At 42.6% G+C, this 15,920-nt stretch overlaps 1 protein-coding gene and 1 long non-coding RNA gene across 2 annotated transcripts in view; one reads left to right on the top strand and one right to left on the bottom strand.

The window, feature by feature from the left end:
- Window positions 1–15,920, top strand: part of LOXHD1 (lipoxygenase homology PLAT domains 1) — a gene marked incomplete at its 5' end in the record, with an annotated part of 374,771 nt that overhangs the window by 231,364 nt on the left and 127,487 nt on the right. Inside the window, 4 exons of the mRNA XM_082254549.1 lie at window positions 4,373–4,521; window positions 7,554–7,658; window positions 12,599–12,727; window positions 14,705–14,869. Coding sequence (XP_082110675.1) covers window positions 4,373–4,521; window positions 7,554–7,658; window positions 12,599–12,727; window positions 14,705–14,869 — 548 coding nt within the window. The remainder of the gene's footprint in view (window positions 1–4,372; window positions 4,522–7,553; window positions 7,659–12,598; window positions 12,728–14,704; window positions 14,870–15,920) is intronic.
- The window catches only part of LOC309553501, a 1,012,307-nt gene that overhangs the window by 20,821 nt on the left and 975,566 nt on the right, over window positions 1–15,920 (bottom strand). The window lies entirely within an intron of this gene.

The raw sequence follows: 15,920 nt of genomic DNA on the forward strand, positions 1-15,920 counted from the left end.
TTCAAATTGGGCCCAAAGTGTCAATATTTTGTGTGGCCACCATTATTTTCCAGCACTGCCTTAACCCTCTTGGGCATGGAGTTCACCAGAGCTTCACAGGTTGTCACTGGAGTCCTCTTCCACTCCTCCATGATGACATCACAGAACTGGTGGATGTTAGAGACCTTGCACTCCTCCACCTTCCATTTGAGGATGCCCCACAGATACTCAATAGGGTTTAGGTCTGGAGACATGCTTAACCAGTCCATCACCTTTACCCTCAGCTTCTTTAGTAAGGCAGTGGTCGTCTTGGAGGTGTGTTTGGGGTCGTTATCATGTTGGAATATTGCCCTGCGGCCCAGTCTCTGAAGGGAGGGGATCATGCTCTGCTTCAGTATGTCACAGTACATGTTGGCATTCATGGTTCCCTCAATGAACTGTAGCTCCCCAGTGCCGGCAGCACTCATGCAGCCCCAGACCATGACACTCCCACCACCATGCTTGACTATAGGCAAGACACACTTGTCTTTGTACTCCTCACCTGGTTGCTGCCACACATGTTTGACACCATCTGAACCAAATAGGTTTATCTTGGTCTCAGAACACAGGAGATGGTTCCAGTAATCCATGTCCTTAGTCTGCTTGTCTTCAACAAACTGTTTGCGGGCTTTCTTGTGCATCATCTTTAGAAGAAGCCCCCTGGATAAACTATCTACAGGGTTATTTCTTTTAAATATTGATAGCTAGTTATATTTTGGACTTTTAGACACACATCAATACATCTAAAAGTTGGCCCCATTTATTTCTATGTGTGAGCCTCCAGCCTTTCAGCGCTGTGCGGCTCACCCATAGGAATAAATGGGGCGCAGAGAGGAGGGGCATTTTGGTTGCAAATGCTGTGTGGTGCTGGGCAGAGTGGCACAGTAAAGATCACTTTAACAGGAAAGAAGATAAATATTTTGCCAGGAGGGCTTCACTCATTGAGATGGTGGGTTTAATTAAAAGACAACTGTACTAAAGACAACGCTGTCCTTTAAAGTGATATTACCACTTGTCTATGGGGCACTTAAACCCCCTTCCTGCACAGGCCAATTTTCAGCTTTCAGCGATGTCACACTTTGAATGACAATTGCGTGGTCATGCTACACTGCACCCAAATTCAATTTTATCATTTTTTTTCACAAATTAGGGCTTTTTTGGTGGTGTTCAATCACTTCTGTTTTTTTTATTTTTTGCTAAACAAACAAAAAAATATTGAAAATTAAAAAAAAAAAAAAACAGTTTTCATCGTTTGTTATAAATTTTGCAAACAAGTAATTTTTCTCCTTTATTGATGTGTACTGATGAGTCTGCACTGATGGGCACTGATAGGCTGCACTGATGGGCACTGATAAGGCGGCAATGATGTGCACTGATAGGTGTCACTGATGGGCACTGATCAGGAGGCACTGATGAGGCTGCACTGATATGTGGCACTGATAGGTGGCACTGAAGGGCACTGATAGATGGCACTGAAGGGCACTGATAGGTGGCACTGAAGTGCACTAATAGGTGGGACTGAAGTGCACTGATAGGTGGCACAGATGATGAGGCACTGATGTTCACTGATTGGCAGCACTGGTGGGCACTGATAGGTGGCACTGGTGGGCACTGATAGTTGGCACTGGTGGGCACTGCTTAGCAGTAATTATGGGCACTGGTGGGTGGCACTGGTGGGCACTGGTAGGTGGCACTTATGGGCACTAATGAGGCAGCAGTGACTCTCCGTGTGTGGGACTGATGTCCACTTTACACAAGCCAGTAATCTGCTTTTTCTTTCTCCTCATGCTGACAGCGTGAGGGGAAAAAAAGCTGATAACCAGCTTCTGTTTCAGCACGTGATCAACTAATCATATGGTAAGGGGCCAGGATCATTTATTTTTTTTTAACTAAAATAATAATACTTACCTGCTCTGTGCAATTGTATTTCACAGAGTAGCCTCAATCCTCTTTTTCTGGGATCCCTTGCCAGCGCACCAGGCCCCTCCACTTTGGCGAGTGCCCCCAGGGAAAGCCACTTTCCTTGGGGGCACCTGTGCTTGCTTGCTCCTGAGGCACCCAGTCTGCATCTATTGACACAGACCGGGCGGGCGACTTGGCACTGTTCCCCCGTCACAGCATTTGATTAACAGCAGCAGGAGCAAAAAGCTGGCACCAATCTGCCCAATGAGGAGGGACAGCTGCTCTCGTGCACATCGCTGGATTGGATCAGGCTTAGGTAAGTATAAGGGGAGGGGGGCTGGTGGGCTCCTGCAGCAGAGAAGGATTTTAGCTTAATGCATAAAATACATTAAGGTAAAAAAAACCTTGAGGCTTTACAACCACTTACCACAAAGTAATTTTTGTTGTGACTTTCAAATTTTTACATCCCAAATTCTGTTACTGTATTAAATGTAAAGGTTAGCCACCAGAGGAAGGGTATATTAGCTGCTTAATTGACTCTGGCTAACTGTGTACCAACTGCTGAGATAAGATAAACTAGATGCCTCAAAGTTTTTGGACACCTGACCATCACAACTACCTATTACTCATAAGTATGGGGAGACCCCTTCAAATGATCAGGTGTTTCCTGTGAAGCATACCAAGACATTTTAGACAACTGTTGACATGCAACCTTGGGGTAACAGCTTGGGGAACACCCTGTTCTGTTCCAACCTGACTGTGTCCCTGTACACACAGCCAGCTCCATAAAGACATGCATTGAGGGGTTTGATGAGGAGGAACTTGAGTGGCCTGCATGGAACCTTGGCCTCAACCCTACTGAACACCTTTGGAATTAATTGGAATGCTGATTGTGAGCCAGGTCGTCTCATCCTACATCAGTACCTGATGTACATCAGTGCAAATTCTCTATTCTTACAGACACAATCCAAAATCTTGTAGAAATTCTTCCCAGTAGAGTGGAGGTTGTTTAGCCAGATTCTTGGCTAGAGACAGAGAGTGATTTAGAAAAATGTGCTGCAGTTCTTTCTGTGTCTCCACTGGAGTTCAAGCTGAATGGGTTACCACAAGCCACCTCCACCCTACTAGGGGAGCTGACAAACAGGTGGGAACTCAAGTTGGCAGCAGTGAACTGGGAAATGGGAGATGTGACAGTTAGAAGACTGGTGGACTGCAATTCCCAGAGAGAGAGACAGTTGTGAAGAGGAGAAAGGGCTGTTTTTTCCTAGGCTGGAGACTGGACATGTTTTTCTTGCTGCGAGGGGACCAGAGTATGCACATCATTGCTCTTAAGTGCATACCAACCTGCTAGGATCCTGCACTCATATCCTGTGTGCTGAGGATGAGAGTCACTCCAGGCTGATTCAGAAGTGAGCTGACATCTGAACAGTGGGACCAAAGCTGATGTTCCGCTGGGACTGGTGAGATGGCATTCCTGCCATTAACCTGTTGCTGCTAGCAAAGACTAAGCACATAGAGACTGGTCATCCAACTAGCAGCCTTATTTAGTGCATGCAAACTTTATTGGGACTGTACTTATGTACACCAACAATGTGCATGTGCACAACATAAAGACTGGGCCCCAATGCTAGCCGGTTGAGGAACTAATACTAAGGACTGCCCACTCAGATAGCTACTTCATAAGAAATTTGCCTATTATTCATAGTAAGCACTCTAGAGCGATTATAGCCTATTGGTTACACAGAGGTTATTGTAGCACTGATCACCATTGCTATTACTGTTACCTTTGCTTATTGCTAATTCTGTGGATTACCAGTTTTTTTTCTAATCTAGCTGCATAGAACTCCATTCTAAACTGTTTTAACCTAGTGATTATATTGTTTAGTGAACTGTGATTGACCTAATTGATATCTACTTGCTCATTCATGTACATACAGCCATTTACTTCAACCTGTGGCAATATATTGGGTTCTTTTACTACTAACCAGTTTGGTGTTTGCTTTTTAATACCGAACAATAGTTGTGTGCAGAATATTTATATTTGTGCTCCCAATAGCATTACAGTATCCATTTGCTTAACCTGGTGTGTCAGAGGGGCCGAGGTTGCTCACCGAGTCCAGGCAAAAGAACAGAGAACCCGATCTACCAAGCGGCTGCTGCAGGGGCAGCGCTACAGCTGTAGTTAACAAACTTTTGTCCATATAGGGTATCAGCTACAGGGAGCCCATTGTTTTCAGTAGCCTATAGACATGCATGTGAAAAGAAGCAGTAAAGTGCAACCATTGTGTAGCAAAAGCTAGAAGTAGAGTCTGCATATATAATAAGCAAATATGTCTGCCATAGGCTAGGAAACTAAAAGTATGGAATTTCGGTTAGATTTCTGACATGTGCATTGTGTGCACTTTTTGCACAGCAGTGTGTTGTCATCACCAATGTACTGTATTCCCTACAGATACTTTTTCCCATGTCAGAGGTGGCTGGCAGTGGATGAAGATGATGGGCAGATATCTCGAATGTTGGTGCCGGTAAATGAAGCATTTATGAAGAAGGATGAAGGAGACGAAGAGCAATCCCTTGCTACGCTGGGCTTGGAGCAAAAAGGTTTGTGCATGCTTGTCATTTTACCTACAGTGCAATGGAGAGTGGCCAGAGTCACGTTAGTGCCGAGTCCCCAGTATGTCTCAGCAAGGGGGCCCTAGTTAAAGTATAACTGCTCACTGTCTATATTGTAATGTCCCCTGCTGCCAGCCCCTTTGGAAGTCCTATACTCAGCTGCGAGTCCTATATGCCAGTGAGATATCACCTATAAAGCCGATGTGCTGCTTGTCAGAATCTTCTGACCTGGACCCACTCATATGTTAGCACATTGTGTTCCAATGGAATCTTGCTGGATCAGAGACTTGTAGTGGGGTTTGGGACGGGGGACAGTACAATATCAGTGTAACTGCACATGTTACGCTTTTAAGGGCATCTTTAACCACTTCTAGACCGGAAGATTTTCCCCCTTAATGACCAGGCCATATCTTGCAATTCGGCACTGCGTTACTTTAACTGACAATTGCACAGTCGTGCGACGCTGTACCCAAATAAAATTTATGTCCTTTTTTTCCCACAAATAGAGCTTTCTTTTGGTGGTATTTGATCATCTTTGCGATTTTTTTTTTTTTCTTTGCACTGTAAAAAACAAAAAAAGAGCGACAATTCTAAAAAAAAAAAAAATATATATTTTTTACTTTCTACTATATAACATTCCCCAAAAAAATGTAAAAATCTAAATGGTTTAACATTTTAGGCCAATTTGTTTTCTGCTACATATTTTTGGTAAAAAAAATCGCAATAAGCGTATTTTTATTGGTTTGCGCAAAAGTTATTGCGTCTACTAACTATGGGAAAGATTTATGTCATTTTTATTGTTTGGTTTTTTTTTTTTACTAGTAATGGCGGCGATCTGCGATTTTTAGCGGGACTGCAACATTGCATGGAGATAGATCATTGACATTTTTGACACTTTTGTGGGGACCAGTGACATTAGTACAGTAATCAGTGCTAAAAATATGCACTGTTTCTGTAATAATGACACTGGCAGGGAAGGGGTTAACACTGTGGGTGATCAAGGGGTTAAATGTGTACCTAGGGAAGTGATTCTAACTGTGGGGGGGAGGGGCTTGTGAAATGACCATAGAGACATGTGATCCTATATAGAAGGATTACAGGAGCTCTGTGATCATTCCAGGGAGAAGAACGGTCAGCTGTGTTTACAATAGCTGGCCGTCCTTCTCTCTCAGCGGGGAGCGACCGCGGGTGTCAGGCGGCAATCAGAGCCGCCTGCCCCGTGCATCGGAGTCCCCGCTGCCGAGTCCCCCAAGCTGCAGACACGTGACCGACTTAGGTCTACACCGTTTCGCGCAGGAGGGGCCGCCCTGCCGCAGTAAATGCGGCGGTGGGCGGTCCGGGAAAGCGGTTAAAAATGCATACAATGTACACGGCTCACACCTTCAGAACTTGGGTTTAGCATCCCAGTGTAGAGTGTTGTGCTAGGTCACCGCATTGTCTAAAGTAAACATGTACTGGAGATTTTGGAGGCCACTTTAAACAGACACTCTGGGGGAGATTTACTAAAACTGATGCACACAGAATCAGGTGCAGCTATACATAGTAACCAATCAGATTCCAGGTTTTATTGTCAAAGCTTGATTGTGCAAGCTGAAGTTAGAAGCTGATTGGTTACTATGCACAGCTGCATTAGATTCTGTATGCACAAGTTTTAGTAAATCTCCCCCTGTGCGTCATGCAAAGGTTTAAAGGGTCCCTCTGACCTATTGATACTAACTTTGCCAGCACTCCGATACTTGGTACTTCTGGGTATGGGGGCGCATGTGATCTGCTCCCCTTTGACTGTGTTCTTGTCTATGTCACATGACCAAAGGATTGATGTCAGTGTTAGTGTCCACCCCCAGCCGACACTGGTAATTTTAGTGCCAAGTTAAGGATAAGCAACATAAAGTATGAAAGACTTCCCTGAGGAAGTCACGTGATGTGACGTAACGCGTAGGAGGAGCAAGCCATAGTAACCGGAAGTGACGTTACGGACCGGAGCCAAGTTCTCTGAACAAGACGCAGATTAATACTACGCCCAAACCAAGTGGAAAAATTCCTCGAGGTCGCGATAGGAGACTAGGACCCCTGAGGACCATAACCGGGGCGGACCCATAGAAGGATACCGGGATAAGGACTAGGAAGCCGCAGGCAGTAAATCCAGGCTTATCAACACCCAATCGGGGGTGCATTACATACATTCTGCGATCTATTCATTGCATGAAGGTGAGAATTTTGTACACCTAGAGGTGACACCTGGTGGAGGAACAAGGCACAGCACCTTATATTGCACAGAAGCACTTTAGGATATAAGTTGGAGACACACAATTGGATTTTTATAATCATTTAAGGTGGAAAGAAAGCACGAGCACTAATTGAAGATTGAATTACTGACTGTATTTATAATTATGGACACGGTTTATTGAACAATTATGAAGATTGAAAACACCCAGTTTAATTTAAAGTATTTATTGAATTATGTAAAATATTTATTGGATTGAAGCACTTTCTAATTTGATTTTAGCAACTTGAAGATTGGTTGTACTTTATATATTTTTTTCACAATTTTTCATATTATTTTATATATCATGAGGATAAGGAATTGAGAGAAGACAACGTAATTATTTATTCACCTTGTTAATTTAATCACAGTAATTATTTATATATTTAATTTTCTACTTCTGAAAGCGCGCCACACCTCCCCTTATTCATGACCAAAGGATTGATGTCAGTGTTAGTGTCCACCCCCAGCCGACACTGGTAATTTTAGTGCCAAGTTAAGGATAAGCAACATAAAGTATGAAAAAACAACGTACAAGGTCATTTATTAATAACAGTGTTAACCAGTTTCATGCAATGATGTAAATAACAACCTCTGTCTTTGTATAATGTAACAGAAATTCAGTTGTGCTTAAAAGACGAATATCATGCTGAGTTTGCGATTGCAAAAAAGTTCTCCTAGAATCTGTGACTCACAAAAACATGAACCCATGTGCAGCAAAATGATGTGATATGAATTAATTTATTTCACTTTGCAGCCAAATCTACAACATACACAGTGAGAGTGAAAACGGGGGACAAGAAAAACGCTGGGACCGATGCCAATGTGTTTATTATATTGTATGGAGAGAAAGATGATACTGGTGAGAATCACGGATTATAATATTGTTACATTTACTGAGAGTGGGTGGATAAAATAACAGAAATATCCAACAATGTTTTTTTTTTTTTTTTTTTTATGAAGAAGATAAAATGAACCACTCAGAAATGGGCATTTATAATAATTGGAATTTTTATAATAATTTATAACTAATTTATAATGAATGTATTATTTAATATAGGACAGCCTCTTAGTCCCGGTTCACACTACCGCGACTTGTCAGGCGACTTGTCAGCCTGACAAGTCGCGGTCCATTCTGTGCTACGGGAACCGTTCTAATAGGAGCGACTCAAGAAAATAATTCCTGTACTACTTCCATTATGTGAAGTCCCTGCAAGTCGCGGTGCACACGACTTCACAGGTCGCCCCCGAAGTCGGATCACCATAGTGTGAACCGACACTTAGGGAGAGATGCATGTGCTGTTATTTACTTGTATGCTCTCCCCACCAGAGCAGAAATGTCAGCAGTCAAGGCTCTCTGATCTCCTCCCGGAGTTTCTACAGTAACTGATGATCTCATTAGCTGATAACTAAAGCTGACCATACACTAATGGATTTTTTTTGTTCAGCCTGCTAATAACACTGATGCATGTACGTAGGGAAAGTAATTATTTTGATCCTGCAGATTTTGTAAGTTTGCCCACTTACAAAGAAATAAAGGTTCTATCATTTTTATCATCGGTGTATTTTAAATGATAGAGACAGAATATCAACCAAAAATCCAGAAATAATACATGATACAAATATTATAAATTGAGTTGCAGTTCAATGAGTAAAATAAGTATTCAATCCCCAAGCAAAACATGACTTAGTAGTTGATTGAGAAACCCTTGTTGGCAAGCACAGAGGTAAGCCGTTTCTTGTAGTTGGTTACCAGGTTTGCACACATCTCAGGAGGGATTTTGGTCCACTCTTCTTTACAGATCTTCTCTAAATCCTTAAGGTTTCTTGGCTGTCACTTGGCAACTCAAAGTTTCAGCTCCCTCCATAAATTTTCTAGAAGACTAAGGTCTATAGACTGGCTAGGCCACTCCATGACCCTAATGTGCTTCGTTTTGAGCCACTCCTTTGTTGCCATGGCAGTATGTTTTGGGTCATTGTCGTGCTGGAAAACCCATCCATAACCCTTCTTCAGTGTTCTGGCTGAGGGAAGAAGGTTCTCATCCAAGAAAAATATGGCCCCATCCATTGGCTCCTCAATGTGGTAAAGTCAGTCTGTAACTTTAGCAGAAAAACAGCCCCAAAGCATGATGTTTCCACCTCCGTGCTTGACTGTAGGGATGGTGTTCTTTGCCTTCCTCCAAACACAGCGAGTCGAGTTAATGCCAAAGAGCTCAATTTGAGTATCATCTGACCACAGCACTTTCTCCCAATCCTTCTCTGAATCATTTAGGTGTTCATTGGCAAACTTCAGATGGACCTGTACATGTGCCTTCTTGAGGAGGGGGACCTTGTGGGCGCTGCAGGATTTTAAATCTATGGTGGCGCATTGTGTTACCAATGGTTTGTTTGGTGACTATGGTGCCAACTGCCTTGCAATCATTTACAAGCTCCTCCCGTATTGTTCTGGGCTGATCTCTCACTTTTCTCATGATCATCCTTACCCCATGAGGCAAAATCTTGCATGGAGCTTCAGACCGAGGGCGATTGATGGTTATTTTTTCTTTCTTTCTTTCTATTTTCGAATAATCGCTGCAACAGTAGTCTCCTTCTCACCAAGCTTCTTGCTGATGGTCTTGTAATCCATTCCAGCCTTGTGCAGGTCTACAATCTTGTCCCTTACATCCTTTGACAGCTCTTTGGTCTTGCTCATGATGGTGGGTTTGAATGGAAGAAAGAGATTCTTTGGACAGGTGTCTTTTATACACATAATGAGTTATCATTAGGAGCACCTTCTTAAATTGACAGGACTATACTGTGTATCACATAAGTACATACTGTAGCCAGTCTGCAGAGCCAGAATTGTTGTTGGCTGGTAGGGGATCAAATACTTATTTTACTCACTGAACTGCAATTCAAGTTATATTATCTCGATTTTTGCTTGATATTTTGTCTCTATCATTTAAAATACACATATGATTACAATTATAGAGCCTTCATTTCTTTGTAAGTGGGCAAATTTACAAAATCTTCAGGGGATCAATTAATTATTTTCCCCACTGTATCTCCCACTGAGTCTATTGTAGTAGTAACTGCAGCTGATTGGCAATAAGTAAAAGTCCTTTTTTACTTATAAGAGCATCATTTCAATTGTGATTTTTTTTTTAACCTCAACATATTATTAACATATTATCAACGTGAATTCATGTCTTAAGGAAATTTATATTTTTGGTCCTTTTAGCCTTATATCATGAATTTGGGTAGTAATCATTACATAGAGCTTCATGAACTTGTAAATGCATATATATTTATATTTATATATATATATATATATATACAGTATCTCACAAAAATGAGTACACCCTTCATATTTTTGTAAATATTTTATTATATCTTCTCATGTGACAACACTGAAGAAATGACACTTTGCTACAATGTAAAGTAGTGAGTGTACAGCTTGTATAACAGTGTAAAATTGCTGTCCCCTCAAAATAACTCAACTGCCAGCCATTAATGTCTAAACTGCTGGCAACAAAAGTGAGTACACCCCTAAGTGAAAATGTCCAAACTGGGCCCAATTAGCCATTTTCCCTCCCCGGTGTCATGTGCCTCGTTAGTATTACAAGGTCTCAGGTGTGGTTGGGGAGCAGGTGTGTTAAATTTGGTGTTATCGCTCTCACTCTCTCATACTGGTCACTGGAAGTTCAACATGGCACCTCATGGCAAAGAACCCTCTGAGGATCAGAATAAAAGAATTGTTGCTCTACAAAAAATGGCCTAGGCTATAAGAAGATTGCCAAGACCCTGAAACTGAGCTGCAGCACGGTGGGCAAGACCACACAGCATTTTAACAGGCCAGGTTCCACTCAGAACAGGCCTCACCATGGTTTACCAAAGAAGTTTAATGCACGTGCTCAGCGTCAAATCCAGAGGTTGTCTTTGGGAAATAGACGTATGAGTTCTGCCAGCATTGTCAGTGCTTAGACCATACACCACACACTGCATCAAATTGGTCTGCATGGCTGTCGTCCCAGAAGGAAGCCTCTTCTAAAGATGATGCACAAGAAAGCCTGCAAACAGTTTGCTAAAGACAGGCAGACTAAGGACATGGATTACTGGAACCATGTCCTGTGGTCTGATGAGACCAAGATAAACTTATTTGGTTCAGATGGTGTCAAGCGTGTGTGGCGGCAACCAGGTGAGGAGTACAAAGACAAGTGTGTCTTGCCTACAGTCAAGCATGGTGGTGGGAGTGTCATGGTCTGGGGCTGCATGAGTGCTGCCGGCACTGGGGAGCTACAGTTCATTGAGGGAACCATGAATTCCAACATGTACTGTGACATACTGAAGCAGAGCATGATCCCCTCCCTTCAGAGACTGGGCCGCGGGGCATTATTCCAAAATTAAAATGACCCCAAACACACCTCCAAGACAACCACTGCCTTGCTACAAAAGCTGAGGGTAAAGGTGATGGACTGGCCAAGCATGTCTCCGGACCTAAACCCTATGGAGAATCTGTGGGGCATCCTCAAATGGAAGGTGGAGTAGCGCAAGGTCTCTACCATCCACCACTCCTGTGATGTCATCATGAAGGAGTGGAAGAGGACTCCAGTGGCAACCTGTGAAGTTCTGGTGAACTCCATGCCCAAGAGGATTAAGCCAGTGCTGGAAAATAATGGTGGCCATACAAAGTATGGCCAAAATAACACCAAACTTAAAACACCTGCACCCCATTCACAACTGAGACCTTGTAATATTAACAAGTCACATGACACCGGGGAGGGAAAATGGCTAATTGGGCCGAATTTGGACATTTTAACTTAGGGGTGTACTCAGTTTTGTTGCCCGCAGTTTAGACATTAATGGCTGTGTGTTGAGTTATTTTGAGGGGACAGCAAATTTACACTGTTATACAAGCTGTACACTCACTACTTTACATTGTAGCAGGCACAGCTGATGGCTGGTTGGACACCCAAAGAATGCTAGGATAGGTTTTGATCAGGTCTCTGCTATGGTAACCCTAAAGTGATGACATGACATTACTTCTGGTTTACCCAGATGACAACAGGGCCATTTTCAAAAATCAAAAGCATTAAAAAACACAGATCTTGGTGTTTTAAATGCTTTTAAATGCAGAGGAGCGATTTGGGATCTTATTGACCCCAGATCTCTCCATAAAGAGTACCTGTCACATGCCTATTGCTGTCACAAAAATGTAAACATTCCTTGTGACAGCAATAAAAGCGATTAAAAAAAAAAAAAATTAAAGCAACAGCGTAAAAAAAATATATATATAAATATATATATATATATATACAGTATATATTTTAAAATAATAATAATAATAAAAAAACTCAAATGTTAACAGACAGTAAGTGCCATTTTCTAAGCTAATAGGCGAGGGATTGTCAAATATATGGCATTGGGGGGTGGGCACTACTCTGGGAAAGTGTACATTTTTTACCAGCAAATTGGCAGCTGCTCCCAGGCACTTACATCTGTTTGTAAACAAAGTAGATGGGGATTCTCTTTATCTATATCAGACCCTTATTCTAGATAAGGACCTGATATAGCTGGTAATGGGGGACATCCACACAAATACATAGAAGACCCAAGGGGCTCAAAAAAACACAACAAAAAACAGTGGGTTACCCCTCCCAACAAATTCAACATCAGACCCTTCAAAACTGGTATGGGGTCTCCTGGGTGATGTCATTGGGTAAAATGTGCAGCGTTTGGATGAATACCTGAACCTCACCCTTATTTGTCGCTCTGATTCATCTCTTTAGTCAGTGTGACCCACTCCCTTTACCCTCTCCTCAGGTTTAATGAACCTCAAAGCATCCAAGACCAACAAGAACAAGTTTGAGAGGGGGCAGACTGACGTCTTCACCGTTGAGGCTGTGGATATCGGACCCCTCAAAAAGATCAAAATCGGCCATGACAACAAAGGTGAGGAAGAGAACCTGTATGGGAGTGACTTTATAATTATCATTTAGCTGCTGCACTTGCAGATTTCTAATGAGGAAAGTGTCAGGGTCTGCATCCCTTTAGATGTAATTTCCCTTTTTGGAGTATAATTGAGGTGCAATTTGCATCAATACAAAATGAAAAGGAGGGACGCAAATCGCACTGCAAAAAAAATCCATGCGATTTGAACTGAAAGGTGGTGCGATTCCTGTCTGTATCACATGCAATTTCCCCCCACTGCTCCTGTGTGTGTGCGTGTGTATAGAAAGGGAAAAGCGCCATCTAGTGGGCAGTTTTAAATATGTTAGAGCTCACAGTGACAGTACATATCTGGCCACATGCAAAATAATCTACATAAATAACCCGGACCGCCAATTATAGTAAATTAGGGCCGCTGAAGGTGCTCACTGGAGGAGATGTAGATGCGGTCTCTACACGAGGGGGCGGAGACAAGACCAGACATCCTGCACTAAGAGAGCAACAATGAGCGGTCTTTATCACAAGGCTGGAGGAGATATAGAGGCGGTCTGCCCCCAAGCTGACATCATTTCCGCTCTCTATACCTACGGGGTCCCAGAACTTCTCCTCCAGCCCTGTGAGCACCTCCAGTGGCTGTGATTTGCTATTAGCAGCAGACCGGGACACCTATGTAGATTATTTTGCTTGTGGCCAGATGTGTTCTGTGAGTTCTAACATTTTTTAAACTGCCCACTAGATGGCGCTTTTCCCTATGTTTACACTCACACAGGAGCAGTGGGAGAAATTGCGTGCGATTCGGACAGAAATCGCACCACATTCCTGTTCAAATCGCATGTGATTCCTTGCAGTGCGATTTGCGACAATTATTTTTGTATTGGCGCAAATCGCCCGCAAAGTATTGGCTCTTTGGTATCAGCAAGTACTTGACCAAAAGTATCGGTACTCATACTCGCCGATAAAAAAACGGTGCAACTCTAATTTCTATCCTTTGTGTCTAGTGAAGAACAGGAATGAATAAAAATGTTTGTGCCTGGATTTTAGCTTTAACCTAAACTAGGTGTGAAGCTTTAAAGCTGAAATTTAATTTGCTTATTTTTTGGTTATCTCCCCCCCCACCCCCCCAACTTCATTAACATTCTAATGAAAATTCAAACAAAATGTTTCCATTTTTATTGCATACCTTATTTTGGACCCGCTGACATCATTACTGGGCCTCTTTGCACCTCTAAGCAATGTAGGCAGATCATGGTTGATAGGAGGCTGACGGTGCATTCTGGAAACATCACAGCTTCCCATATCAGTAGTCCTCTCAAGAACCCTCATACCAGAGATTTTTTTTGCGCGATGTTACCGCGATTCGGCAGGCGGAAATCACGGCAACATCACTCAGCGTTTGGGATGCTATTGCAAATCACAGGCAACGCACAGGCGTCCTGCGATTTGCAATGATCTCCGGATCGCGGGCGGGAATCGCGGCGATTCTGCCCGCGATCCATACGCTGACATGTGAATGCAGCCTAAAATAACTGAAATCCAATAAATGAAAGAGGCAGGGCCAGGGACAGTCTAACTGGGGAGGAAAGGGCTAGATGTTGCTGTACGTCCTCCAGCCAGGAATTGAGGCAGGCTCTGACTTGCTGCAACTTCTAATGCACACTGTTTGACGCTCACAGTGTGCAGTGATATCAGAGTAAGCAATTTCAGTACAGGAGAGGAGCCTGTACAACTGTGTAAGACTGAAGGCATAGAGTAGGGAAGGGTTGGAGACTTTGCCAGGTTTTTTTTTTTTTTGGGGAGTCTGTATCCCCCAATTGGGGAAATTCACCCTCTCTATTTGTCTAGGTGACCATTGTCTGTGTGCCCACCTTCTGCTTATGTGATGGGTCTCAGACAGAACAGGAAGTGAGGGGTCATCCGAATTATTTGTTTGGTTCATATAAATGATAGTTCTTATGTTTGTATTTGTGTGTCATTTTCCAGGGCCCTCCGCCGGGTGGTTCCTTGACTGGGTGGAAATTGATGCACCGTCTCTTGGACACAGGGTTAAATTCCCATGTGGACGCTGGCTGGATAAAACCGAAGATGATGGCGACATCCAAAGATATCTCTTCCCTTCCGCGCTGCAGACCGAATTGTACACTCCATGTATGTATATAGGACATACAGCTACCACATAGGGAACAGTACACTCCATGTATGTATATAGGACATACAGCTATGACATAGGGAACAGTACACTCCATGTATGTATATAGGACATACAGCAATCACATAGGGAACAGTACACTCCATGTATGTATATAGGACATACAGCTATGACATAGGGAACAGTACACTTCATGTATATATATATAGGACATACAGCTACCACATAGGGAACAGTACACTCCATGTATGTATATAGGACATACAGCTATGACATAGGGAACAGTACACTCCATGTATGTATATAGGACATACAGCTATCACATAGGGAACAGTGCCCTCCATGTATGTATATAGGACATACAGCTATGACATAGGGAACAGTACACTCCATGTATGTATATAGGACATACAGCTATGACATAGGGAACAGTACACTCCATGTATGTATATAGGACATACAGCTATGACATAGGGAACAGTACACTCCATGTATGTATATAGGACATACAGCTATGACATAGGGAACAGTACACTCCATGTATGTATATAGGACATACAGCAATCACATAGGGAACAGTACACTCCATGTATGTATATAGGACATACAGCTATGACATAGGGAACAGTACACTTCATGTATATATATATAGGACATACAGCTACCACATAGGGAACAGTACACTCCATGTATGTATATAGGACATACAGCTATCACATAGGGAACAGTGCCCTCCATGTATGTATATAGGACATACAGCTATGACATAGGGAACAGTACACTCCATGTATGTATATAGGACATACAGCTATGACATAGGGAACAGTACACTCCATGTATGTATATAGGACATACAGCTATGACATAGGGAACAGTACACTCCATGTATGTATATAGGACATACAGCAATCACATAGGGAACAGTACACTCCATGTATGTATATAGGACATACAGCTATGACATAGGGAACAGTACACTCCATGTATGTATATAGGACATACAGCTATGACATAGGGAACAGTACACTCCATGTATGTATATAGGACATA

This window comes from Pelophylax lessonae, assembly GCF_965119305.1.
Source record: "Pelophylax lessonae genome assembly, chromosome: 1".
NCBI lineage: Eukaryota > Metazoa > Chordata > Amphibia > Anura > Ranidae > Pelophylax > Pelophylax lessonae.